At 47.6% G+C, this 25480-nt stretch overlaps 1 protein-coding gene and 2 non-coding genes across 3 annotated transcripts; 2 read left to right on the plus strand and 1 right to left on the minus strand.

The window, feature by feature from the left end:
• Positions 1 to 9308: 9308 nt before the first annotated feature.
• Positions 9309 to 18124, plus strand: Was (WASP actin nucleation promoting factor). Its single transcript, XM_052744353.1, has 12 exons — positions 9309 to 9550; positions 9867 to 10007; positions 10558 to 10644; positions 10753 to 10855; positions 10948 to 11007; positions 11101 to 11157; positions 12252 to 12426; positions 13432 to 13474; positions 13661 to 13814; positions 14164 to 14609; positions 14814 to 14928; positions 17897 to 18124. The coding sequence occupies exons 1-12, from the start codon at positions 9419 to 9421 to the stop codon at positions 17950 to 17952; spliced, it is 1569 nt and encodes a 522-aa protein (XP_052600313.1). The 5' UTR covers positions 9309 to 9418; the 3' UTR covers positions 17953 to 18124.
• Positions 16577 to 16678, minus strand: LOC128117906 (U6 spliceosomal RNA). The gene has a single exon (XR_008220943.1). It is a non-coding gene; the product is annotated as a U6 spliceosomal RNA (small nuclear RNA).
• Positions 18125 to 21894: 3770 nt separating the features above from the next.
• Positions 21895 to 22062, plus strand: LOC128118324 (U1 spliceosomal RNA). The gene has a single exon (XR_008221151.1). It is a non-coding gene; the product is annotated as a U1 spliceosomal RNA (small nuclear RNA).
• Positions 22063 to 25480: the final 3418 nt, after the last annotated feature.

Consider the following 25480-nt stretch of genomic DNA (forward strand, 5'->3'; position numbering starts at 1 on the left):
AGCTAGTCTCAGTGCAGAAGACCACAAATACTGGGACCGCAAGGCCTGCAAGAAGGCATCAGGGCCACCCAGCCCCAAGGTCCAGGGCCTCCACGCCTTCCAACTTCCACGTGTCCACTGCTATTTGATGACCCCAGACAGTAGGCCAGTGGTCCTCAAAGTGGGGTCCTCAAGCAGACTGCATCTGCATTTTGGGGGAAGTTTTTTACTGACACAGCTTCCCAGACTCCAGCTTCTGCCTTCTAAATAGACAATATGTGGATGGACAGTGCCCCGCAAGGGACTCTGATGGGTGCCAAAGTCAGAAGCCCCCTGTGCTAGCACAGGTAGAGTCAAATAATCACAAGCCCTCATAGGCCCATGACTTCACTACACAAACACTGTTCACACAGAGAGGCACACCTCCAGGAAAAGTGTCTGTGTCCCTGTGAGCTTAATTCCCATGCCTGCCCTGTTAGAACTGAAAAACAAAGGCTACATCTTAGAAATAAAAGACACACATAAACCCAACACTCTCTCTCTCTCTCTCTCTCTCTCTCTCTCTCTCTCTCTCTCTCTCTCTCTCTTTCTCTCTCTCTCTCTCTCTCCTCTCCCTGTGTGTGTGTGTTCCCAGGGCTTTACACATGCGAGGCAAGCATCAACCACTGAAGAGGGAAGATACACCTTTAATCCAGGCAGTCTCTTCATAGTTGATACAACTGTTATGGTGACATTTGGCTGTTAAGGGTCCACGGTTTACTTCCCAAATCATTCCACAGTATTAGGATTCTTCTCCTGAGGATCCTGGACATGGTTCCATGTTCTACACAAACAGGCCTTGTGTGTGTGTGTGTGTGTGTGTGTGTGTGTGTGTGTGTGTGTGTGTGTGTGTGTGTGTGTGTGCGCGTGCGTGCGTGCGTGTACTGTAGACACATATTTGTCCGTCAGAGGAATACCATACAAAGCTTGCACAACTTCTGGATGGTCCTCTGTTTTTCCAGCTGATTTGATCTGGATATTCCTTCAACTTGGTTCATCTTTCTGCCTGCAAAGATGGAGATATATTTCGGTTCCCTGTTTGGGTTTTTTTTTTTCTTTTTTTGAGACAGGGTTTCTTTGTGTATCCCTGGCTGCCCTGTGCTGGGATTAAAGGCGTGTGCCACCACCGCCCGGCTAAAAATAATCTGCACATATCAAGGCAGCCAGGAGTCAAATCTATAATCTGGCCCGTTATCCACTGTGAAACTGGCCCAGTGCTTGTTTTTGTTTGTTTGTTTGTTTCTTAATAAATTGACTTGTGCCGGGCGGTGGTGGCGCACGCCTTTAATCCCAGCACTCGGGAGGCAGAGCCAGGCGGATCTCTGTGAGTTCGAGGCCAGCCTGGTCTACAGAGTGAGATCCAGGAAAGGCGCAAAGCTACACAGAGAAACCCTGTCTCGAAAAACCAAAAAAAAAAAAAAAAAGCCGGGCGGTGGTGGCGCACACCTTTAATCCCAGCACTCGGGAGGCAGAGCCAGGCGGATCTCTGTGAGTTCGAGGCCAGCCTGGACTACCAAGTGAGTTCCAGGAAAGGCGCAAAGCTACACAGAGAAACCCTGTCTCGAAAAACCAAAAAAAATAAATAAATAAATAAATAAATAAATTGACTTGTTTGGCCGAGGCTTTCTGTGAATTTGCCTGCCCTAACAGGTTTAGAGACCAAAGCTTTAGGGAATGAACTCAAACAGTCATCACTGAAGCTCTAAGCCCTGGTGTGGGATCTCACTAACCTCTGACAGTAAACTAGTACCCTGTGCTGACCTTTTACGTGCGAGCAATTTTACACACCGAGGTGGTATTTGAACCCACGACTCAAGGTCCTTAAAACTCGGCTTCAGCATGAGGCCTAGGCGGGGGTGGGGGTGGGGTGGGATGGGGCCTACAACCACTGCGCATGCCTAGAAGCAGTTCCGGGAACCTGGTGCAGGGTTGGGGGCGGAGCTACGTTATTTCCCAGAGCCCCGCAGGCTCGGAAAGCCGCAGACCCCGGATGCGGCCGGGGACCAATCAGCGCCCACCAGGGCGGCCCCTCAGCCAATGGCCTGCGCGAGTGCCCTGGGGGCAGGTTCCAAATGGAAGGATTGGAGGGGTGGGAGGAAAGCGGGAGGACGTGGCGGGCGGGATAGAGGCGTCCCGCCGACTCGGAACTGCCATCCGCCAGCGGCGAGGGGCAGGCGGCAGGTCAGGACGGGGTCTCGGGGCGAGCGGACCGGGGGCCGTTTGCGGGCCAGACGCCGCTTCGCTCTTTCCCCACCATCGACAAGTGGGACGTCCCAAGATGGCCGCCGTGCGCAGAGGCGCGGGCCCGGGGCGGCGGCTCCGCTCCCGAGTTCCCCCCACGCCCGACACCCATGTGGTTCCGGCCGGGCTGCCGCGGTTCCGGCGCCGAGGCGGAGGCGTGGGCGCCCCTCGGTTCACACGCAGTGGTTTGGCCCGCGCTGGCGTCACAGGCTTGGGCGTGGATCCTTCCCTAGCACAAATTCTTAGGGTGGATACAGTCCTGAGACTACGGAGATTTGCGAGGGAAAACTTAGTGGGGCGACCTGGTTTTTATTTTTGAGACAGGATCGCACACCACATATTGTCCATGCTGGCTTCAAACATACTGTGTTGGCCAGATTGAGCTAAAACTCAAGGAGATCTTCCTGCTAACCTGCTGAGCATTACAGGGCTGACTGACGAGGGTGGGGAGGGGCTTGGGAGAATACTGAACATTGCTCAGATATTTCATAAAAATAACAAAAAATAATAACCCACCCAGGCTTGGTGACTGACGCATACTTGTGATCTCAACACTCAGGAGATGGTAGCCATCCTCAATTACATAGCAAGTTTGAAGCCAGTACGGGCTACATAAGACTGCCTTAAATAATGATGATGATGATTTATAATTATATAATAATATAATTATTATTTTAAAAATAATTATAACCTGCCAGACTTTGCCCTCATCTTCATCACATTACATTCATCCCAATGACCTTAGCTACTATTATTTTCTTTCCTGTAGAAGAGGAATCTGAAGTACTCAGAGCTCACCAGAAAGAATACTAATGACATGAGCCAGAGCCCAACCTATAACCAGGTTGGACGGCCCCAAATTTTGCTTCTAGCTCACTAAACTATCGAGGTGTGTGTGTGTTGCTCAAAATGGACTTTAAGGCCCCTGAAACCCTAAGCAATCCCTCTACCACAACGTTCCATCCTCAGCCCAGCACCAAGTCATTCTTATCTCTACAGATGTTTTCAGTCCCCACTCACCCTAAAGGGACTGTAGCCAGCCTGGGTGTGGCAAACAGGGTTCTGACAGGCCTTGCCCTTCTCTCCCATTCCCTCTGCCTTGTTAAAAACCCTAAGATTACATTCCTAAAGCTAGCCACCAAGGTCTATTCCCTTATTTGGCCACTTTGTTCTCCTGAGGCTGACTACCAAGGTCCAGCTATCAAAGTATTGACGTCCAGCAATCAAAGCCCCCTTTGGCTCACCTAATTAACACGCCCAATTAAAATTAAACACCTCATCCTAACACGGGTTTTCCCTTTTCCCTTTATAAACCACCATTTTCCCATGGGCCACATCTGTCTCCTGTCTATCCAGAGGCAGTCCTTTGTCCCTCTGGGACAATCATCCCTGCCCCCTTTCTCTTGTTCCCTTCCCCTTCTCCCTTGTCCTCTATCTCTTGTCTTTGTCTCTTATCCCCTGCCCTTTGTCCCTCTGGGGCAGATAAATCTCCTTTGTGCTGAGAACTTGGTCTTGGGGGGTCCTGAGTCAATGCTTTTCTTTTCACAGCCCACCAGGACTCAGGGCTTCTGAAACACCGAAGTTCCTCGTGACCTCAGGCAACATCTCAGTAGTAAATGTTGCCATCTCAGCCTCAGCTGATTCTTAAGAAACAATAGTTGGCCTCTCCCCAGGTCTGGTTCTCCAATATGGACTCAGCCATGTGGTGGGAACCAGAGTGTGAAAGATACCCCATGTCTGATTGCCATACCTACTCAGGGCTTGAGGCATAGCAATCAGGACCTGTTAGGCAACAACTTTCCAAATACAATCATTCTTTGTTTTTTTTATTTTTTTTCTCTTGTCACAAAGTCTCACTATGTAGCCTTGGCTGGTCTGAAACTCACTACATAGATCAAGGTGCCTCTTGAATGCTAGGATTACATGTGTGTACCACCATTCTTGACTCCTCCCTTGGTATTTGTTAGTGGTTTAGTTCCATGCCTCTGCTCCAGCACATACCCAGCTCCTCAAATGTTGGTCTCTTTTTACATAAAATGGTATAGCATTTCCATATACCTTTCTCATATCCTGCAGTGTACTTCAAATCCTTTGTAGATTGCCTATGATGCCTGATACAATGTAAATAGTTGCTACAGTGTTATTTTTCTTTTGGAGCAATGTCAATAAAATATCTGCCCATTATCACTGGGAAAATCCACAGGTCTCATCTTAAAGAGAATAAGAGATAGTTTGTTCTGGAGCCATTTTGAGTGACTATGGCTTGGGAACACAGATTTAGGCAACCCCAACGTCCATGTTCCAATGTGAAAGCAGTTTCATCAAATTTTATAGTTTTATAGAACAGACAGTCATAAATCAAGACAACTTTGAAATACATTGGTGGGTACATCAGAGAGGCAAGTACAGCAAGGCAGGAGAGCTTTTCTGTAGGCCCAAGATGCTATCTGGTGGCATTCCCTGCTTTTAGGTGGGTGGAAACCAGCGGTCTGCTATGTCAGTAGATTCTTTTAATCGCAGGATGTGAGTTCTGACACAGATGGGCAAGGAATGGCTGCTCCAGGAGCTAAAACCAGCCCACAGCAAGGTAATATTCCAACCTGTTCACATCACTGTGCTTTTATCCAGTCAAACGGTCTCTGGAGACAGCTTCTTTCTAGGAATTCTCATTCATACCATATTTAACATGAAAGCAGAGGCGTGTGTATGTGTGTGTGTGTGTGTGTGTGTGTGTGTGTGTGTGTGTGTGTGTGTATGTGTGTGTGGTTTTCATTTACTTTGTGTATTTTTCACATATTTTAAATCCTTGATTGGTTAAATTCACAGCTATGGAAGGCCAATTGTAAAAGAAACTAAGTGCAACCTATTACTATAAACAGGAAACAAGCTGGGCATGGTGGCACACATCTGTCATCCCAACAATTGGGAGGCTGAGGCAGAAGGACATTGTGAGTTTAAGGCCAGCCCGAGCCATACAGTATTAAGAGTCCATTACAAAAAACAAAAACAAAGCCGGGCGGTGGTGGCGCACGCCTTTAATCCCAGCACTGGGGAGGCAGAGGCAGGCGGATCTCTGTGAGTTCAAGGCCAGCCTGGGCTACAGAGAGAGTTCCAGGACAACCAAAGCTACACAGAGATGAAAAACCAAAAACCAAAACCAAAACCAAACCAAACAGAAAACCCCAGCAAAATCAAAACAGGAAGCAGTTCTCCACCTGGAGGCCCTGGGGGCTGGGAGAGGGAGGTAATGCTGGAGCACCAGGTGGTGTATCCAGTTCTTGGGGGTTTCTGGTGTTCCCTGTATTACTAAGAACTGATTTTTAGAAGGTCTGCTTTCAGCTGCCATGGATTTGCCTTAGACCTGTTGCCCAGTCCAGAACAACCAGCAAAGTTGGATTAAGGTTTCTGTTTTTTTTTAATTTGTCTGAGGCCCAGGAGAGCAACTCACCCTTGAGGGCACCTTCTCCTCCAGTTCTGACAGCCTGTGTAGAACAACAGTCAGCAGGGACCAGAGATTAAAATAAAGCAGTTTTGAAGTATTGGTGCGAGTCAGTGGAAGAACTTAATAATGTGGACAGTATGCTAAATGATATTAAAATACTTAATAAATCGTTATACTCCAGAGAGCTCATTCTGTTGGGGACTGAAAATAACATGATTTAGGGTTTTTTTTTTTTTTTGGGCGGGGGGTGGGGGGGAGTTGTTTTTGTTTCGTCTTTTTAGAGAAAAAGTATAAATTTTCATTCTATCTGCTGCTTATAAATTAAAAACAGAAACACAATCATGGTTATTTTTCTGTTTTATTTTTAATTTTTTTATTTTAGACAGGGCTTCACTGTATAGCCCTAAATTGGCCTGAAATTTACTATGTAGACCAGCCTGGCCTTGAACTCACAGAGATCTTCTTGCCTCTGCCTCCCAATTAAAGGCTTGTGCCAACACACACCGACAGAAACACAACTATCAGCTGTCAATGTAAAAAGTACCCACTGGCAGAAGCATAGAGGTTTAACCTGATGTGATGTAAAGGGGGCAGCTCTTGGGGCTTCTTACTACAGAGGTAAGAAGAAGATGGAGAAGGAAACCAGGAGGATCAGAATTGATTTCATTTGCATGGGGTAAGTGCTTTGCCTATGCACTGTGTGTGTACCTAGCGTTCATGAAGGCCAGAATGGGGCACTGGATCCCCTAGAGCTGGAGTTACAGAAGCTTGTGAGTGGCCAGGTGTATGCTATCTGAAGAGCAGCCTGTGCTCTAGCTACTGAGTAATCTCTCAAGCCCAGAAGGACAATTGTATCTTGGCACGTGAGCGGTTCCTTAGAGTTTAGAAACCCTTTCTCACCAAGCTGGCCTCAGCCCACCCCTCCCAAACTTTGTAACCTTAGGCAGTTTGTGAGGCACTCTCCCCTTCAGGAAAATTTGCATGACAATTGTGCCTTCCCCAAGAGGTTGCCTGTGAATATTGAGTGAGTTAACACACATTGTGCTTTTTAAAGGCTCCAGAAAACAAAACAAAACCTGGGACAAGTTTCTTTGAGACCTAACACACTTCATCAGATTAAACATTATTAATCCTCCCATTTATTCCTTCAACACATTTTCTTTTTGAGACAGGGTTTATGTAGCCCAGGCCAGCCTTTAATTCAATATGTAGTTGTGGCTGGCCTTGAACCCCTGATCCTCCTACTTCTCTTTTCCAAATTTTTGGATTACATGTGTGTGCCATCATGTCCAGCAAACATACTTCTTGAATGTCTAGTTTGTGCCTGTTTCTAGAAATATGTTTAATAGAGAAATGCAATGTGTACTATTAAGACCTGCTCTTTCCTAAACACAAACAGAGGAGTGGATTCCAGGGTGGGAGGAGGGCTGGGAGGAGAGGAGGGACATAAAGAAAGAAGCCAGGTGTGGCAGCCAGGTGTGGGATCCTTTGATCCTAGCACTCTGGAGGCAGAGGCAGATGGATCTTTGAGTTTGAGGCCAGCCTGGTCTGCAGAGCGAGTTCCAGGACAGGCTCCAAAGCTACAGAGAAACCCTGTCTTGAAAAATTAGAATGCCAGCACTCGGGAGGCAGAGCCAGGCGGATCTCTGTGAGTTCGAGGCCAGCCTGGACTACCAAGTGAGTTCCAGGAAAGGCGCAAAGCTACACAGAGAAACCCTGTCTCGAAAAACCAAAAAAAAAAAAAAAAAAAAAAAAAATTAGAATGCTTGCTTGGCACAGGAGGCTCTGGGTTTGATTATCACCACTACATAAAACACGGTGGCACTCGCTTGTAATCTCAGCACTTGGGAAGTAGGTGTAAGGATTATGCTGCTTAACCATCAGTAGGAGCTTTGGAATCAGAAGTTCAAAGGCCAACCTCAGCTACATGGAAAGTCAGAAGGTAGTCTATAAAACATTTCTTGTAGAAAAAATTCGATTAATTGAAATGTACACACACACACACACACACACACACACACACACACACACACACACAATACTGGGAATGCACACAATTCTGGGAGTGGAAAGGAGTCTCTAATACACTGAGCCACTCCCAGCTTGCAATGTCTTTCTTTTTTTTTAAGAAAGGGTCTCACTCTGTAGCTCTGCCTATTCTGGATTTCCCTATGTAGACCAAGTTGTCCTCAAACTCAAAGTGGTCTTCCTGCCTCTGCCTCCCAAGTTCTGGTGTTAAAAAGCAGTGCACCACCACACCCAACATACTACAATGGCTTTTTAAATCGGGAGGCAGAGCCAGGCGAATCTCTGTGAGTTCCAGGCCAGCCTGGGCTACAGAGTGAGTTCCAGGACAGGCGCAAAGCTACATAGAGAAACCCTGTCTCGAAAAACCAAAATAAATAAATAAATAAATAGATAGATAGATAAATAAATAAATAAACCCAAATATGAACTTGCCCTCATCATTATGTTGGAGCAGCCAGGTATGGTGGCATCTGTAATCCCAGTACATGGGAGGTGAAGGACAGGAGGCTCAGAAGTTGAATGTCACCCTCAGTTACATAGCAGGTTCAAGGTCATCCTAGACTGAGACTCTATCACTCCCACTCCCGAATGAAAGAACATAAAAGCAGGTTGTAAGGGGCTTCGGGCCTGGAGGTGTCAACAGTTCTGTGTTTTGTGGGCACCATAAGCTATTTGGAGAAGAACTGAGAGGTTGGAGGAAGTTGGAGGAGCCTTCTCAGAAGGCATTTGGAGCCGGACTTCAGGAGCTGAGGCCTTGAACCTGCAGGCATATAGAGCCAAGAGATTTCCAGGCAGGCCTGAGGCTCTCCAATTCAGTTTTTACCCACACCTGAGGCCTGCTCAGCATCCCAGCCTGCTGCCCTACACCTGAGACCCTCCTAACTGGCCTGCCTCATCCAATGGCAATGGAATTAGAGGGTATGAGGGCACAGCTCAATGGTACAGCATGTGCTTAGCATGTACAAGGTCCTGTATCCAATCCTCATCACCGAAAGTGGAGAAAATCAAGTCTTCAAAGGCTACATACTTTCAAAAAGTCCCAACATAATAAAAATCAATCGAGATGTTCTTTTAGTATTTGTTCATACTGTGAAGTCCTTCCTTCCAGAATGAGGTTGATAAGAAGAGAGTAATTAGGGAGCTATAGGAGGCAAGGGTAAAGGATGAGGAAGTGAGTCCTGGGCTTGTATGTTGTTGGCAATGTTCAAGGCTGGAGAGGGCTTCCCTGTGCCATTAAAAGGGAAAGCTGTAATGTAGTGATTCTTCAGCACCTAGAGCCTTGGACTCCACCCAGCCAGGCCAACCTGGTGCTTTGGGGAGGAAGGAGGCTCCACAGCCTTGGGACTACGCTCTGTGCAGCCAGCCCTGCAGAAGTGCTTCCAATGGATGGCCTAGCTCTCAGTAACAACTAGAGCAAGGCCGAGCCGAGCCTGTCAGAAGGAAATGGCCCCACAGAGAAGCAGGCACAGAGGGAAGAAGCCCTGAGCTCCTTACAAACATGGTTCCAGCCAGGCAAATGGAGAACGGCCCAAGCCAGCCCTAGAGAGGAGGACAAGCCCTCTGGGGGCCCCTGGAGGACTTGCTTCCCTTGTGGTTTATTGCACTTCCTGTTCCCTTGCTCACTGCGGAAGTTCCTCTTCTTACCCTGCACCCAGAGCTTGGCCGAAGAGGACTAGGGCAGAAGGCACCATGAGTGGTGGCCCTGTAGGAGGCAGGCCTGGGGGCCGAGGGGGCCCAGCAGCTCAGCAGAACATTCCTTCCAACCTCCTCCAGGACCATGAGAACCAGCGACTCTTTGAGCTGCTTGGCCGAAAATGCTCGGTGAGTTGGGGATCTCCTGATCCTCTCGGTCTCCCTCCCTGTCCTCCTCTTCCTCTCTACCTCTTCTTCCCCTTCTGCCTCCTACTCTTACCCAGACTTCCCTGCTCCTTCTTCTTCCCATCTTTTCCCTTTCCCCCATCTCCTCTCCCAGGATTCACTTCCCAGAGTTGGTGGCTCCCAGGACTATCTTGCTATCTACTCACCTCCCTGCTGGGTACAGCTCTTTTCCCCCAAGCTCATGACAGCCTCAGGCAAGCACGGACCAGGCCGGGTTACCCATGAACAGACTCCACTGACCCCTGCTCTCCCATCCTAGACACTGGCCACTGCAGTTGTTCAGCTGTACCTGGCGCTGCCCCCTGGAGCTGAGCACTGGACCATGGAACACTGTGGGGCTGTGTGCTTCGTGAAGGATAACCCTCAGAAGTCCTACTTCATTCGCCTTTATGGTCTTCAGGTGACCCCATGCCCCACTGGATAGGAAAGCTAGTTTCCAACCTACAAAACCAGTTTTTGGCCATAGCCCCAAGCCCTTGTTCATATCAGAGCTCCAGAGACAAAAACCATACAAATCCCAACATGTGTTTTCTCATTCTGAGTCTGAGGTGACTGACCTCAGAAGGTTCATGTCAAGATCCCGATCTGCTCCACAAGCTCCCCGAAGCACCATATTTCTACCTGAGCCTCTGCTTCAATATCTGTTCTAAATCCAACATGTTGAATATTCGTAGACCTAGAATCTTAAATTCACAATGTTGAGCCCTCAACTCCTACAAATAGGCCTCAAATCTCAGACCTAAATCTCTCACATCAGTGACTGCTTCTGAGCCTCTACTCCAATGCTCCATACCAGACACCTAGACCCCGGACTCTGATATTGAGCTGAAGATCTCAAAATAAGACTCTAGGACACCAAATCTGGACACCATAGTCCCTGATTAGAAAACAAAGGTCTGCCACCCTGGGTGCCTGGGTCCCAGCATGTCCCCCACCCTGCCCCTCTCTAGGCTGGTCGGCTGCTCTGGGAACAGGAGTTGTATTCACAGCTGCTTTACTTCACTCCCACCCCCTTCTTCCACACCTTTGCTGGAGATGTAAGTGACCAGCCCGGCCTTGGGCTGCCGTTGAGGTTGGGGGGGGGGGGCGATGAGAACGTCTGGGTCATGGGGAGTGTCAGTTTGCTGACCCCAAGGCATATATAGGACTGCCAGGTAGGACTGAACTTTGCGGACGAGAGTGAAGCCCAGGCCTTCCGGTCCTTGGTGCAGGAGAAGATACAAAAAAGGAATCAGAGGCAAAGTGGAGGTAAGGAGGCCTTGGTGGGAGTTGGGGAGAGAGGTTAGACAGAAGTGAGTCCATGGCTGTGAGGCTAGAAAAGTCCAACTATTCAACCACAGAAAGACGACAGCTACCACCACCACCACCAGCAGCAGCAGCAGCAGCAGCAGCCAGTGAAGGTGAGTCCTCTAGTTCAAGCAGAGGTTGTAAGGAACTAACCCAGAACCCTGTGGCAAGACTGTGGCAGATCGTAACTTACTCCATTTTCCCAGAGAGAAGAGGAGGAGGGCTCCCACCTCTGCCCCCACATCCAGGTGGAGACCATGGGGGTGAGTGGTGATTCTCGTGTCTCTGGAGAGATGATGGGAAGTTAGTAGATGAACGAAGTAGTTGGGTGAATGCAAAAGTTGGTAAAGAGGTGGCTGGATGGCTAGGTGGATGATGGGTGGATGAGTGGATAGATGAGCACAGTGATGGACTGGAGGCAGATAGATAACTAAATTGGAAGATAAAGTGATGAGATGTTATAAATAAATAGTGAGTGGGTATTTGGGTAAGTGGGTAATGAATGGATGGTTCAGTGAATTGATGAATGGGTATGTAAATGGATGAATAGTGAAAAAAGAAATAAATGAGAGCTGGTGAGCTGAGTTCTAAGCCCAGAATCCACAAAAAGGTAGAAGGAGAGAACCACCTCCACAACATTGTCCTCTGACCTCCACAAATGTGTTATGCATGCATGCACATACACACACATATCCTATACCCACACACACAAAAATTAAATCACAAAAATGAGATTAAGGCAGTGGTGGCACACACCTTTAATCCCAGCACTCGGGAGGCAGAGGCAGGCAGATCTCTGTGAGTTCGAGGCCAGCCTGGGCTACAGAGTGAGATCCAGAAAAGGCTCCAAAGCTACACAAAGAAACTCTGTCTCAAAAAAAAAAAATAGATTAAAATGACATAATATTCTACCCATTGAAAATTAAGTGATCAAATGAATGAATAACTTAATAAGCCATTTAGCTGATCAGCCAGAGAATGAAGAGCCAGTATTTGAATGATAAGCATACATAAATCAGTGACTGAATGGCTTTTGGGATCCATCCGCCTCTCCATAGGCCTTGCCTACACCCCTGTCATCCATTCCTCCATGACCATCAAATATACACTTCTTTTTTTTTTTTTTTTGAGACAGGGTTTCTCCGTGTAGTTTTGGTGCCTGTCAAAGTTTTGGGATCTATAGACCAGGCTGGCCTCAAACTCACAGAGATCCGCCAGGCTCTGCTTCTCAAGTGCTGGGATTAAAGGCGTGTGCCACCACCGCCTGGCTACACTACTTCTTCTGTAGTCTTTCTATTTCTTGCCCCTGTGCTTTGGCTAGTAGGTGAGTTGATCATTCACGTTCTTTTCTCTGTAGGCCCATCAGGTAGTCCACTATCTCTAGGACTTGTGACAGTCGACATTCAAAACCCTGACATCACAAGCTCCCGATACCGTGGGCTCCCTGCACCAGGCCCTGGCCCAGTTGATAAGAAACGCTCAGGCAAGAAGAAGATCAGTAAAGCTGATATTGGCGCACCAAGTGGATTCAAGTGAGAACTTCTCCCTCTGTGAGCCCCAAGATCCCAGTGGGTGGGAAAGCCTATGAAGAGGTGGACAGGGGTTGGGGATTTAGCTCAGTGGTAGAGCGCTTGCCTAGCAAGCCAAGGCCCTGGGTTCGGGCCTCAGCTCTGGGGGGTTGGGGGTAGGGGGTGGAAAGGAAAAAAAAAAGAAGAGGTGGACAGCTGAGCAAATGGAAGGAGGGGCAGATGGGTGCATGAGTAGATGAATGGATGAATTAATTAACTAGTGGGTTGAAGGATGAATGGGTAGGTGATTGATTGGAGGGATAGATGAGTCGGTGGTAAGTGGGCAGGTGGTTGAGCATATAGGCAGGATATTGCTCTGCAGGTTGATTGGTTCACAAAGTGGAGAGGGATAAAGAGACTGTCAGATGGATGAATGGATAGTTTATAAGGGAATACAAGTGTGAAGTAAAATGTAAAAATGCAAATGGATTGCCAAGTGTGGTAGAGCACTCCTGTAATCCCAGCACTTTTGAGATAGAGGCATTAAGGTCAAGGGGTAAAAGCCAGCTTCAACTACTTAGAAAGTCAGAAGCCAACCTAGGTTACATGAGAGCCTGTCTCAAAAAAACCACTCAGCCAAGAAAGAAAGTCGGGGAGGGGAAAGAGGAGGCGGGAAGGGCAGAAGGGAGGAAGGGTAGACAAGTAGACGAAGGAAAGAGAAATTGGTGGGCAAATTCGTAAACAGGTATGTGAGCCCATGGGTGGAGGGACAGAGCATGGGCAAATCAATGGTCTGACGGATGAATGTGACCCAAGGTAGGCACTGGATCATGTGTGGATGGGGAAAAGAGGACCAAGGAAACAAACTGGCGTCACAAACTGCGGACCTTTCTCATTTTGCCAACTCCTGCTCACATTTGCTCACTTGTTCTGGCCCCTCAGAGCCCCTCTGGGAAGGTGAGGGCAAGAGAACTTTGCCAGGTGAGGGAAGACCCTGGGGCTTCACTGATACCCACTTCTGTTCCCTAGACATGTCAGTCACGTGGGCTGGGATCCCCAGAATGGATTTGACGTGAGTAGCTCAAAGAACCCTGGACTCAACTTCCACATACTCTCTTGTAGACCAAGGCTCAGACCCCACTCCCAGACCCAGACCTTCTCACAGCCTTCTCAGATCCCTCTTTCTGATGGCTTTGGTGATAATCTGTGCCCCTTCCTAATTCGCTTTATTCTTGAAACCTTGCTCTGCCCTGGGCAGGTGAACAATCTTGACCCGGATCTGCGGAGCCTGTTCTCCAGGGCAGGAATCAGCGAGGCCCAGCTCACTGACGCAGAGACCTCCAAGCTTATCTATGACTTCATTGAGGACCAGGGTGGGCTAGAGGCCGTACGGCAGGAGATGAGGCGCCAGGGTGAGCTCCCTTTTCTCTGTCCTGGGGGTTGTTACCCTAGAAATGCCCTCGAGCCACTCAGTTTTTCATGGAAAAGAATCAATAATCTATCAGTTGGGGTACCTAGTTTACGAATAAGAAAAAATAAAACCCGGCACAGGGGTGGCGCACCCCTTGAATCCCAGCCCTCGGGAGGCAGAGGCAGGCGGATCTCTCGAGTTTGAGGCCAGCCTGGGCTACAGAGTGAGTGCCAGGACAGCCAGAGCTATACAGAGAAACTCTGTCTCGAAAAGCCAAAAAGAAAAAGAAAAAATGAAGCTCAGAAAACGAGTAAAAAATGATCAGACTTGTGTTATTTCCCCCTGTACAGATCCACTCCCTCCACCACCGCCGCCATGCCGAGGAGGAGGAGGGGGAGGAGAAAGAGGAGGTGGAGGAGGAGGGGGCCAGCCCCTGCGACCTCCTATTGTGGGGAGTAATAAGGGTCGTTGTGGTCCACTGCCCCCTGTACCTGTGGGGGGTGCCCCACCCCCACCAACACCCCGGGGGCCCCCACCCCCAGGCCGAGGGGGCCCTCCACCACCACCCCCTCCAGCCACCGGACGATCTGGACCACCACCTCCTCCACTCCCTGGAGCTGGGGGACCACCAGTGCCGCCCCCACCCCCACCCCCACCCCCACCTCCACCCAGCACTGGGAGTGGGCCAGCCCCTCCCCCCCTCCCTCCTACTCTGGTGTCTGCGGGGGCGCCCGCACCTGGTGGAGGCCGGGGCGCACTTTTGGATCAAATCCGGCAGGGAATTCAGCTAAACAAGGTAAAGATCGGCAGGACAGATGATAATTGGGGGTCATGGTTGAGACTGATGATCGTGACAGGCTTTGGGGGTCCAGTGATAAGTTGGGGATTGGTGTGGGCCCTTGAAAGGGATTGGAGTGTGTGAGAGAAGAAAGGGAGAAAGGGCAGGAGGAATGCTCTCCTCAAAGTCCTGAGCCTTCTGTGCCCCAATCTCTTGGTGCAGACCCCTGGAGCTACGGAGAACTCAGTACAGCAGCCACCGTCTCAGAGGTCAGAGGGCCTAGTGGGTGCCCTGATGCATGTGATGCAGAAGAGGAGTAGAGTCATCCATTCCTCAGGTGAGCCCACCCTGCCAGAACTGTGACCTGACTCCCGGGGCCAGCTAGAACTGGCCGGAAAACAGCCCCAGGTGTCACTCATAATGGTGACATCAGAGGCCCATGTGGTGGTGTATGCCTGGAGTCCCCAGTGCTGGAAAAGTTGAGGAAGGAGGCTCTTGAATTCCAGTGTTAACATGAATTTTGAAAGCCAGGGTGGGGCTGGTGCGGTCCTCAGCAATGTTAACCTCGAGTCACCAGGCAACAGTAATACAATTAAGTGTATTTTTTTTTCTGGAGCTGAGGACTGAACCTAGGGCCTTGCGCTTGCTAGGCAAGTGCTCTACCACTGAGCTAAATCCCCAGCCCCTTAAGTGTTTCTTTGACAATAACATTAACATATGCTGGGGGATGTCCACAATATGAACATTAACTACATATGTTCTGTGATATTACTGTGATATTAACACTAGTTGTATGACAAGGTTTTTCCTGGGGAGACACAACATCTACTTACCCTGGATAGGGAGCCCATGGCAGACCCAAGTACAGATACCACCAAAGTCAACGTGGTCAATCAATGACTTTTATTGAGGTTACTTACTGGAACATGGGGGAAGGGTGACTTACAGGAACAGAAACAACTCAAAGACAGCAATATGATCAAAGCCCACCCCAGCATGGGGGACAGCTCACAAAAGCTGGGAGCCTGGAGACAACAAGTTGGGAGTGTCTTTTCCAGATAACTCAGTTGGGCTAAAACCTCTTCCAGGCAGCTCAGCTGGTTTCTGCTTCTTCCAGGCAGCTGGTCTGGTCTCAGAGTCCTCTTTGAGGATGGCTTGCCCCAGAGTGACTCCCAGCAGTCTTTATTGCTGATTGTGAGAGGAAGGGGCCTGGGGAATCTGGTCAGTTTCAGGGACTCCTTGAAGCTATTTGGAATTGTTTATCTTCTGGCTTAAGGAGCTTTCATGCCAGATGGAATGTTTCAATCTCCAGCTCATAGAAAACCGTTAGACAACACCAGCAACTCACTATGTGAGGATACTACTGTAAAGAACTCCATCTTTGGTTAAGAGCCCTGATTGCTCTTCCAGGGCACATGGGTCAACTCCCAGCACCCAGATGGCAGCTCACATCTATCTCTAACTATAGTTCCAAGGGACCCAACAGCCTCCTCTGGCCTCCACAGGCGCCAGGCACACACTTGAGGCACCAACATACATGCAGGCAAACACTCATACATAAAATAATAAACTTTAAAAAAAAAATAAGAACTCCATCTTTGCTGGGCTGGTGGCTCAGCACTTGGGAAGCAGAGGCAGGTGAATCTCTGTGAGTTTGAGGCCAGCCTGGTCTACATAGAGTTCCAGGCTAGCTAGGGCTACATAGAGCCTGTTTCAGAAAACAAAAACACAGGGGGCTGGAGGGGAAAGCACCTGCTGCCAAGCCTGTTGACCCGAGTTCAAACCAACATCCAGCATTCATGTGGTAGAAGTAGAGAACCAATTCCTGCAAGTTATTCTGACCTCTATACTTACTTGTACATGGGCCCACACACAAATTAAAGACATACTTTAAAACTCTTTTTTGGCAATAATATTAAGTCCAATAATTCACAGAATCACATCAACTCATTGTGTGATAATATCATAACCTAGCCTTTTTGTGCGAAAATATGGACCTCTTCATGAATTTTCGTACCATCATTATACAGAGGCCATGCTAATCTTCTCTGTACCATTCCATATGCTCTATATGTGCTGTTGGGCACTATCCTAGCCTTTCTACAATTATGTTAAGAACTGAATGTGCCAACTATCCTGTCGTTAACCCAGTATGTGAGGGTGATACTAATCTTGGCCTATTTCCAATAGGTTGAGAACAAGTTAACAATAATGCCATTAACTGCAACTTGATAATAATATTAATGTTAATCTGAGTATGTTCACAAGACTAATGTGAATCCATTATGTAATAATATTTTAACAAATCTCATCATTTGACAATATTCTCATTAACTTCATTCTGAATCAACAATATTAGCATTAATTGACTAAGGAACAATAATAAATTACCCCACTTTTGCTAATGTTTAAACCTGCCATATTAAGTAACACAGGAGTTATCACGAATATCCAGACTAACAACATGTGATGGTTGTTGTTTGTGGCAAGGTCGCCTGTAGCTTCCGATCTTCCTGCCTCCACCTCCCTAGGGCCAGAATAACAGCACCACCACTCCAAGTTGATGTGGTGCTGGCACTCAAACCCAGTGCTTCTTTTTTTCTTTTTGTTTGTTTGTTTGTTTGTTATTTTTCGAGACAGGGTTTCTCTGTGTAGCTTTGGAGCCTGTCCTGGAACTCGCTCTGTAGACCAGGCTGGCCTCGAACTCACAGAGATCCACCTGGCTCTGCCTCCTGAGTGCTGTGATTAAAAGCGTGTGCCACCACCACCCAGCATCATTTTTATTTTTTTAAGACAGGGTCTGACTATGTAACCCAGGCTAGCCCAGAACTCACAATGCCTAAGCTAGCCTGGTCTCAAATTCATGATTCTCCTGCTTAAACCTCCCAAGTGCTGAAGTTATAATGCATGCATTGCTATGTGCAGCTCTATTAACATTTTGTTGTTGTTGTTGTTTTTAAGACAGGGTCTCACTGTTATATAGCCCTGTCATCCTGGAACTTGCTCTATAGACCAGACTGGACTCGAACTCACAGAGATCCACCTGCCTCTGCCTCCTGAGTACTAGAATTAAAAGCCTGTGCCACCACAGCCAGCCCAACATTTTTTTAAAAATACTGCATGGACTGGAACTCCAGCTAGAACACCCCTTACCCAAATCCCTATTTTGCCCAAGGTGGTGCCTCTAGCAGAAAACTTTGGTCTCCCGGGCCTGAGTCTTTACCTCCTAGGCCATAGGAGCGTTTTCCGGGCCATTGAACCTACTTTCTTATCCTGAGTCATACTCTGAACCTTTCTTCCTCCAGATGAAGGGGAGAGTCAGACCGGTGAAGATGAAGAGGATGATGAGTGGGATGACTAAAGCGTGTTCCTTCCTGCAGGCCAGACACTGTCACCCTGCCATCCAGATCCCCCTCCACTATTAGCTTCGAAATTGAGTTGTGGTTGAACTTCAACCCACTCTAAGCTCAGCATCCAATCTTAAACAAAAAGTTCAGTTCTTATTACTCAGGGATTAAAAAGAAAGCTACGTCTTTGTGTCTCCATGTGTGCGTTTGTTTGAATCCTAAATGTGTGATTTGGGCTTCTATCCCCCACAGTTCCTTTTGTACGCTGATCTCATATTATTTAGCCTTTCGTGTGTATATTCATTTATTCCTTTAAGCTTTCAGTCACTTAGTCTGTATTTCTTTTTTTTTCCCTTCCCATTCCCTGATGTTTAAAACAGGCTTTAAAATGTGTTATTATTTTGGGGAAAAGAGCTAAGACAGTCTCAGTATGTTTCCTAGGTTGTCCTCAAACTCTTTGGCTTAAGCAATCCTCCTGCCTCAGCCTTCTAAGTGCTGGGGCTCCAGACATGTGCCACCATATCTGGCTTCAGCGTATATGTTGTTTCTTTCTTTTATGGTGTGTATATGCATGTGTGTGTGCTGTGTGTGTGTGTGTGTGTGTGTGTGTGTGTGTGTGTGTGTGAGAGAGAGAGAGAGAGAGAGAGAGAGAGAGAGAGAGAGAGAGAGAGAGGCGGGTGGGCGGGGGTGGGGAGAGGGTATGTGTAGGTGAGAGGTTGACACTGGATACCTCTCTCAATTGCTCTTAGTTTTGTAAGATTTTTCTTTTGTTTTGTTGTCGTTGTTTGAGACAAGAGTCTCTCCATGTAGCCCTTGTTGCCCTGGAACGTGCCATGTAGACCACACTGGGCTGAACTCACGAGAGATCTGTCTGCCTCTATCTCCCAAGTGCCACCATGCCTGGCTAGATTTTTTTTTTTTTTTTTGGTTTTTCGAGATAGGGTTTCTCTGTGTAGCTTTGGAGCCTTTCCTGGATCTCACTCTGTAGCCCAGGCTGGCCTCGAACTCACAGAGATCCGCCTGCCTCTGCCTCCAGAGTGCTGGGAATAAAGGCGTCCGCCGCCGCTGCCACCACCACCCGCCCGGCCTAGATTGGTTTTTAAATTACAATTACATTTATGGGTGCTCCCATGCTTGTTTGTACAGGTGCCCATGGAGCCTAGATGCTTTGGATTTCTCTGGAAGCTATGGTTTAGGGGCGGTTGTGAGCTACCCAATGACGCGTGTGCTGGGAACCAGGTTAAAGGCCTTTTCAACATCAGTATGCACTTTTATCTGCTGAGCTATCTCTCCAGCTTCATTATCAACCTTTCTTTTTGAGACAGGGTCTCCCACTGAACCCGGAAGCTTATTGGTTCAGCTAGACTGGTTGATTAGCAAGCCTCGGGGACTCTCCTGCCCCCTTCCCTTCCCTAGCACTGGGATACATGTGACCACAGAACACAATTTTTTATTTAAGTATTATTTATTTATTTTTATTTTTGGTTTTTTGAGACAGGGTTTCTCTGTGTAACTTTGCACCATTCATGGATCTTGCTCTGTAGACCAGGCTGGCCTCGAACTCACAAAGATCGGCCTGCCTCTGCCTCCCAAGTGCTGGGATTAAAGGTGTGCGCCACCACCTCCCGGCAGTATTTATTTTTTTAAATGTATTTTTAAGTTAAAATACAGTGTCATCATTTCCCTCTTCCCTTCCTTCTGTCCAAGTCATTCCATGTGCTTACAATCCATGGCTTCTTTTCTTTCTTATTGTTACCATGTCTCTTAGAAACGACAGTGAAGCTACATTCAGGATAGCTCAACAATATTCTTTAGCTGCCTACACAATACCAATAGACATGCTATCGTGGAAGGGAGTGATCTCCCAGGGTCCCACCTCTAGACGAGGAATTATGAGCCTGGCTTTTCACACGAGTGCTTGGATCAAAGTCAGATCCTCACATTTATATGGTAGCACTATACAGTCAGAGTCAGCTCCCCGGCCGCTAGCCTGAATTGATTTCCTGCTTTTTGTCTTGAAACGAACAATAACTGCCAGACATTACTACAGGGGCCAGGAGATAGATGAGAGACAAGGAACAAGAAAGCTATTTCTCAGTCATGGTCAGTGCTGTGGAGTTGCTGAGTCATTGATAACAGACAGCATTCCAAAGGAGCAAGCTGGGTCGTCCAGTTTGCTGGAAGCAGCAGGTGTGCTGGATCTGAAAGAAGACAAGGGTAGATCAGGGGGAATGTAGGGGAAAGGGCATTCCAGGCAGGGAGCAGTCCATGCCAAAGTCCTAAGGCTTGCCATGAGGGTGACTGTGGATAAGCAGTAGGAAAGTCCTTTATTTACACACTTAATCCCCCCCACCCCCTCTATCTCCGGTTTTGTTGTTTTGAGACAGGGTTTCATGCAGTGGTCTTGAGATTCTTGGGCTTGTTAGTCAACCTGGCCTTGAACACGTGATCCTCCCTCCTCCAGCTCCCAAGTGCTGAGCTTATAGATCTGTGCCACCATGCTTAGCTTAATTATTTTTTAGGTGGATACAATGTGAGTTGAAGCACACAATGAGCAGTCTTTGTCTCTGTCTCGGTGTCTCTGTGTCTCTCTCTGTGTCTCTCTGTCTGTCTCTCTCTCTCTCTCTCTCTCTCTCTCTCACACACACACACACACACACACACACACATACACACACAGGATTCTGATTCTGACAGGACCACCCTCTCAGCTCTGTCCAGTTGTCAGAACACATGGAGCTCGAATTTTCTAGACTCCAAGCAAGATGCCTCACCCAGCCTGCTTCCTAGCCTATGTACATATCGACAATAGCAGTATTACACGTTACCAACTGAGATCCCACTGTCTCCCACTTCAGGGACTTTTTTTCCAGAGAGAAAAATAAAATGTAATCCAGAACTCTCCTTATTTCCAAGAGAGCAATTAGAAACTATTGCATATTAAAACCTAGAAATGAAGTCCGTGCCCCTTCCCATTTTTGAAATCTGGTAGATTCAAGATCTTTGTTACCTATCTGAGGAGGAAGAGAGGAGAAGACAAGAAGATAATGCCGAGGAAAAACAAGTCTAGAAAGGTCAAGGGACTTGCTCAGAGTCATTTTGTTCTTGTGTGGTGCTGGAGATTAAACACAGGACTCCATACATGCTAGCCAAGTACTCTACTCCTGAACTATAGCGCTAGCCCCTCATAGTCTATTTTTCTACTCCAAGTAAAAGAATTTTTTTTTCGAGACAGGGTTTCTCTGTAGCTTTGACCTTTCCTGGAACTCACCCTGTAGCCCAGGCTGGCCTCGAACTCACAGAGATCGGCCTGGCTCTGCCTCCTGAGTGCTGGGATTAAAGGCATGCGCCACCACCGCCTGGAGTAAAAGAATTTTATGGGGAGGAGGCGTCCAGAGATGGCAGGTGTTTTCAATCTGCAAGATGAGTAAAAGAATGGAGTGGATGGAAGATGGGGTAAGGGAGGATTGGGAGATGGAGGACACAAACACAGTGGAAGTAGTAATGGAGGAAGCTGGGCGTGGCTATGCATGGGAAACTTGCTGGGGAAGGGAAAAATCTCCCCCTAGCTAGAGAAGGAGCCAATCTGAGGGTTCCCTAAATTCTTTAATGTTTCTTCATCCCCACCCTGGGCAGGTTCTGGGCTAGGCAGATGGGCAGTGGGGTTAGAAAGAGCCTGTAAGTATCACCTATGCCCCGTCTCAGCCATCCACACAAACCTTAGAAACCTAGTGTTTTGGCTGGGCGGTGGTGGCGCACGCCTTTAATCCCAGCTCTCGGGAGGCAGAGCTAGGCGGATCTCTATGAGTTCGAGGCCAGCCTGGGCTAACAAGTGAGTTCCAGGAAAGGCACAAAGCTACACAGAGAAACCCTGTCTCGAAAAACCAAAAAAAAAAAAAATCTAGTGTTTTGGGACCCCTATGAAGAAACCACTCAAAGCCCAGGGAACCTAACTTGAGCAGGCCCAGCTGGGGTAAAAGAATTGATCTACACGAAGGTGGTTTTCCCAGGGCGAGGCTTATCCATTGCACTCCGGATGTGCTGACCCCTGCGATTTCCCCAAATGCGGGAAACTCGACTGCATAATTTGTGGTAGTGGGGGACTGCGTTCGCGCTCTCCCCTAAAAAAAAAAAGAATTGATCTAGCAGCTAGTAGCTCAGTGGTCCAGTACTTATCTAGTGTACATGAGCCCTGAGTTTGATCTCAGCACAGAGAAAGAGAAACATAAGAAGAGAAAAAGAAGAAAAGATAAATTGAACAAGCAAGTTGTTTGATCTCTGGGCATCAGTATCCTCAGGGGTTTTTGGGGTTTTTGGTTGGTTGGTTTATTGAGACAGGGTTTCTCTGTGTAAGTGCCCTGGTTGTCCTGAAACTCTCTCTGTAGACCAGGCTGGCCTCAAACTCAAAGATCCATCTGCCTCTGCCTCCTGAGTGCTGGGACTAAAGGCATGTGCCACCCTCCACCCCCTGCTATCCTCAGTTTCTTTTGTTTGTTTGTTTGTTTTTGGTTTTTTGAGACAGGGTTTCTCTGTGTAGCTTTGCGCCTTTCCTGGATCTTGCTCTGTAGACCAGGCTGGCCTCGAACTCACAGAGATCCGCTTGCCTCTGCCTCAATTTGCATTGTTTCTACCTGTATGTTCCCATGTGGAAACTCATTACACTGTGTTCCATATCAACCCTTCTGTACATACATTACATTCCGATATGAGGTTTACATTAAAGTAGGTCTGACCTACGTGCCTTGCAATGGATAAAACTTTGCATTGGTGCCATCACTGGGCAAGACAATGTACACAGTAGGTGCTTCGTTAGTGCAGAATGAACAAAAACAGTTGCAGGTGCTACTGCAGACGACCCTTTTTTTAAAAAAATAATTTTTTTATTTTTATTTTTATGTGCATTGGGGGTTTTGTCTACATGTAGGTCTGTGTGAGGGGGCTTGATCCCCTGGAACTGGAGTTATAGATAGTTGTAAGCTGCCATGGGGGTGCTAGGAATTGAACCAAGGTCCTCTGGAAGAGCAGCCAATGCTCTTAACCTTTGAGCCATCTCTGTAGCTCCCAGATGATCCTTCTTTTGAGTTCTCCTAAAAGAGTAGTTAGAATACTGGAAACATCCCTTTTCCAGATGAGCAGGAGATGACCATGCCCAAGTTTTTCATCAGATGAAGAACCTGCCCAAAGTAACACAATTCAGTGATGTGTGAAGGCCTTCACTAAACGCTGGAGCCAGGAATTGAAGCCACGTGATCAGGCTCTAAAATCTAGATTTCACTGTACTTACCTTATTATTTATTTTTTGGTTTTCGGAGATAGAATTATTCTATGTAGCCTGGCTGTTCTGGAATTCACTCTGTAGATCAGGCTGGCCTTGAACTCACAGAGATCTGCTTTCCTCTACCTTCTGAGTGCTGGAATTAAAGGCATGTGCCACCACACCTGACTGTGTTCGGCCAAGGGTTGCTGCCCACCATGCATAGAACCTCTTCCCCTCTCAGCATCTAGATACTCGGGGGTCACATCACAAACCATTTGCATGAGTTAGACTGATCTAGTGGACTCCTGGGAGTAGGAAAGTCCTGTCTGCTTGGGAGACTGAGGAGGACCAATGTACTATTCTAGAAATAAATGGAGATGATTATATGGTAGGAATTAATGCTGTTGACTTCCCACTCACAGCAAGCAGGGGTTGATGGAACCTTATACTAGCCAACTCATAGCTGGACTAACAGGCAGACAGAATACCGGTGCTGGATAGTTTTACATCAACTTGATACAAGCTAAAGTATATCTGAGAAGAGGGAACCTCAATTGAGAAAAATACCTCCATAAGATTGGGCTGTAGGTAAATCTATAAGGCATTTTCTTAATTAGTGATCAATATGGAAGGGCCCAGCCCATTTGTGGGTGGTGCCACTCCTGGGCTGGTGGTCCTGGGTTCTATAAGAAAGCAGGCTGAGCAAGTCATGGGGAGCAAGCCAGTAAGCAGCACCCCTCCATGGCCTCGGCTTCAGGTCCTGCCTCCAGGTTCCTGCCCTGCTTGAGATCCTATTCTTACTCATTTAGTGATGAACAGTGATAAGGAAGTGTAAGCCAAAAAACCCTTTCCTTTGTAACTTTCTTTTTGCTCACAGTGTTTCATTGTAGCAATAGAAACCCTAGCTAAGACAATACCCATTATGCCAGTGAAGGAATGAATTTACCAGCAAGATCCATCCAACTGAGCAGCAGAGTCTCCAGATTTAATGGCCGACACAAGGAAAAGGAATGTGTCGTCAAATGTGCTGGTGCCCCTCTCACCATTTTGTGTCACGTAGGGTTAGTGAAGGGCGTGTCTTCTGGGCCTTCCCAATGAGGAGGATTAGGTTTCACACAGTGTGCCCACTCTAACACTGCAATTTCCCTGAGCCTTGAAATCCCTTCATCAACACTAAGCCAAGGGATGTCAGGCATCTCCAACTCCTTTTCAGTAGGACAGTTTATAACAAATGCTTCTTGGTCAAATTGTTTTTTGTTTGTTTGTTTGTTTGTTTTTTGAGACAGGGTTTCTCTGTGTAGCTTTGGAACCTGTCCTGGAACTCACTCTGTAGCCAAGGCTGGCCTCAAACTCACAGAGATCCTCCTGCCTCTGCCTCCTGAGTGCTGGGATTAAAGGCGTGTGCCACCACCGACTGGCACTTCTTGACCAAAAATTGAAACAAACTTTTGACACCTTTTAACTGAGTGAGTCTCAATGTTAGATCTAGAATCTCCACTCAGTGGGCCCTTATCAATAAACTCAGCCTGATCCAGTTTCATATTCCTGCCACCATTATCCCACACCAATCCATTCTCACACATATTCCCAGACTTCTGCTTGAATGAATGAGCAAACATATTAAGCTCTTTAGTAGTGTAGCACACCTCCTCAAAGTCTACATTTTCCACCTCCTCTAGGAGCCGCTTTGCCTTGAGTCTGGTTTTAGGTCATGAGGCCTAAGGGACAGCAGTATTGTCTTGACTGGTGTCTCCTTCAGAGAAGGTCACTGTTAGTTTAGCAGACAACTCGGGATTAATTTCCTCAGTCAAATTCAGAAAAGGCACTATTTCAGGGGGTGTGGGTACATCATCTTCTGAGGGTGGAGAGACTACTTCCTCAGGTGAGATAAACCCTGAGAATCTGAGGGTTCCGAGTTCTCAGCTTCAGTTGGGTCCTCCCACACACCCCCATCTCAAGTTGCAGGGTCCCATACTTTACCAATTAATGCCCTTACTTTAATTGCCGACACCCTCCAAGACTGGGGCTTGAATTTTCACTGTAATTCAAACAACCTTATACTGAGGGCTTTGGTTTGATTTTCTGCAACTTGAACTCTGGCTGCTGGAGAGAAGATCCTCTTCCAGGGCACACTTAGAAACCTTTAGACTGTTTCCGCGCATCTGGAGCTGGTCAGTTGATTTTATCACTGACTTCTTTGTTGTCCTTCCGGATTCTGAGATGCTGGAAGTGCATTTTTTTCCATTGTCAATTTATCCAGAGAGGGTAGGAGCAACCAACCAGCA

This window comes from Peromyscus californicus, unplaced genomic scaffold, assembly GCF_007827085.1.
Source record: "Peromyscus californicus insignis strain IS unplaced genomic scaffold, ASM782708v3 Scaffold_10__1_contigs__length_136768540, whole genome shotgun sequence".
Taxonomy (NCBI): Eukaryota; Metazoa; Chordata; class Mammalia; order Rodentia; family Cricetidae; genus Peromyscus; species Peromyscus californicus.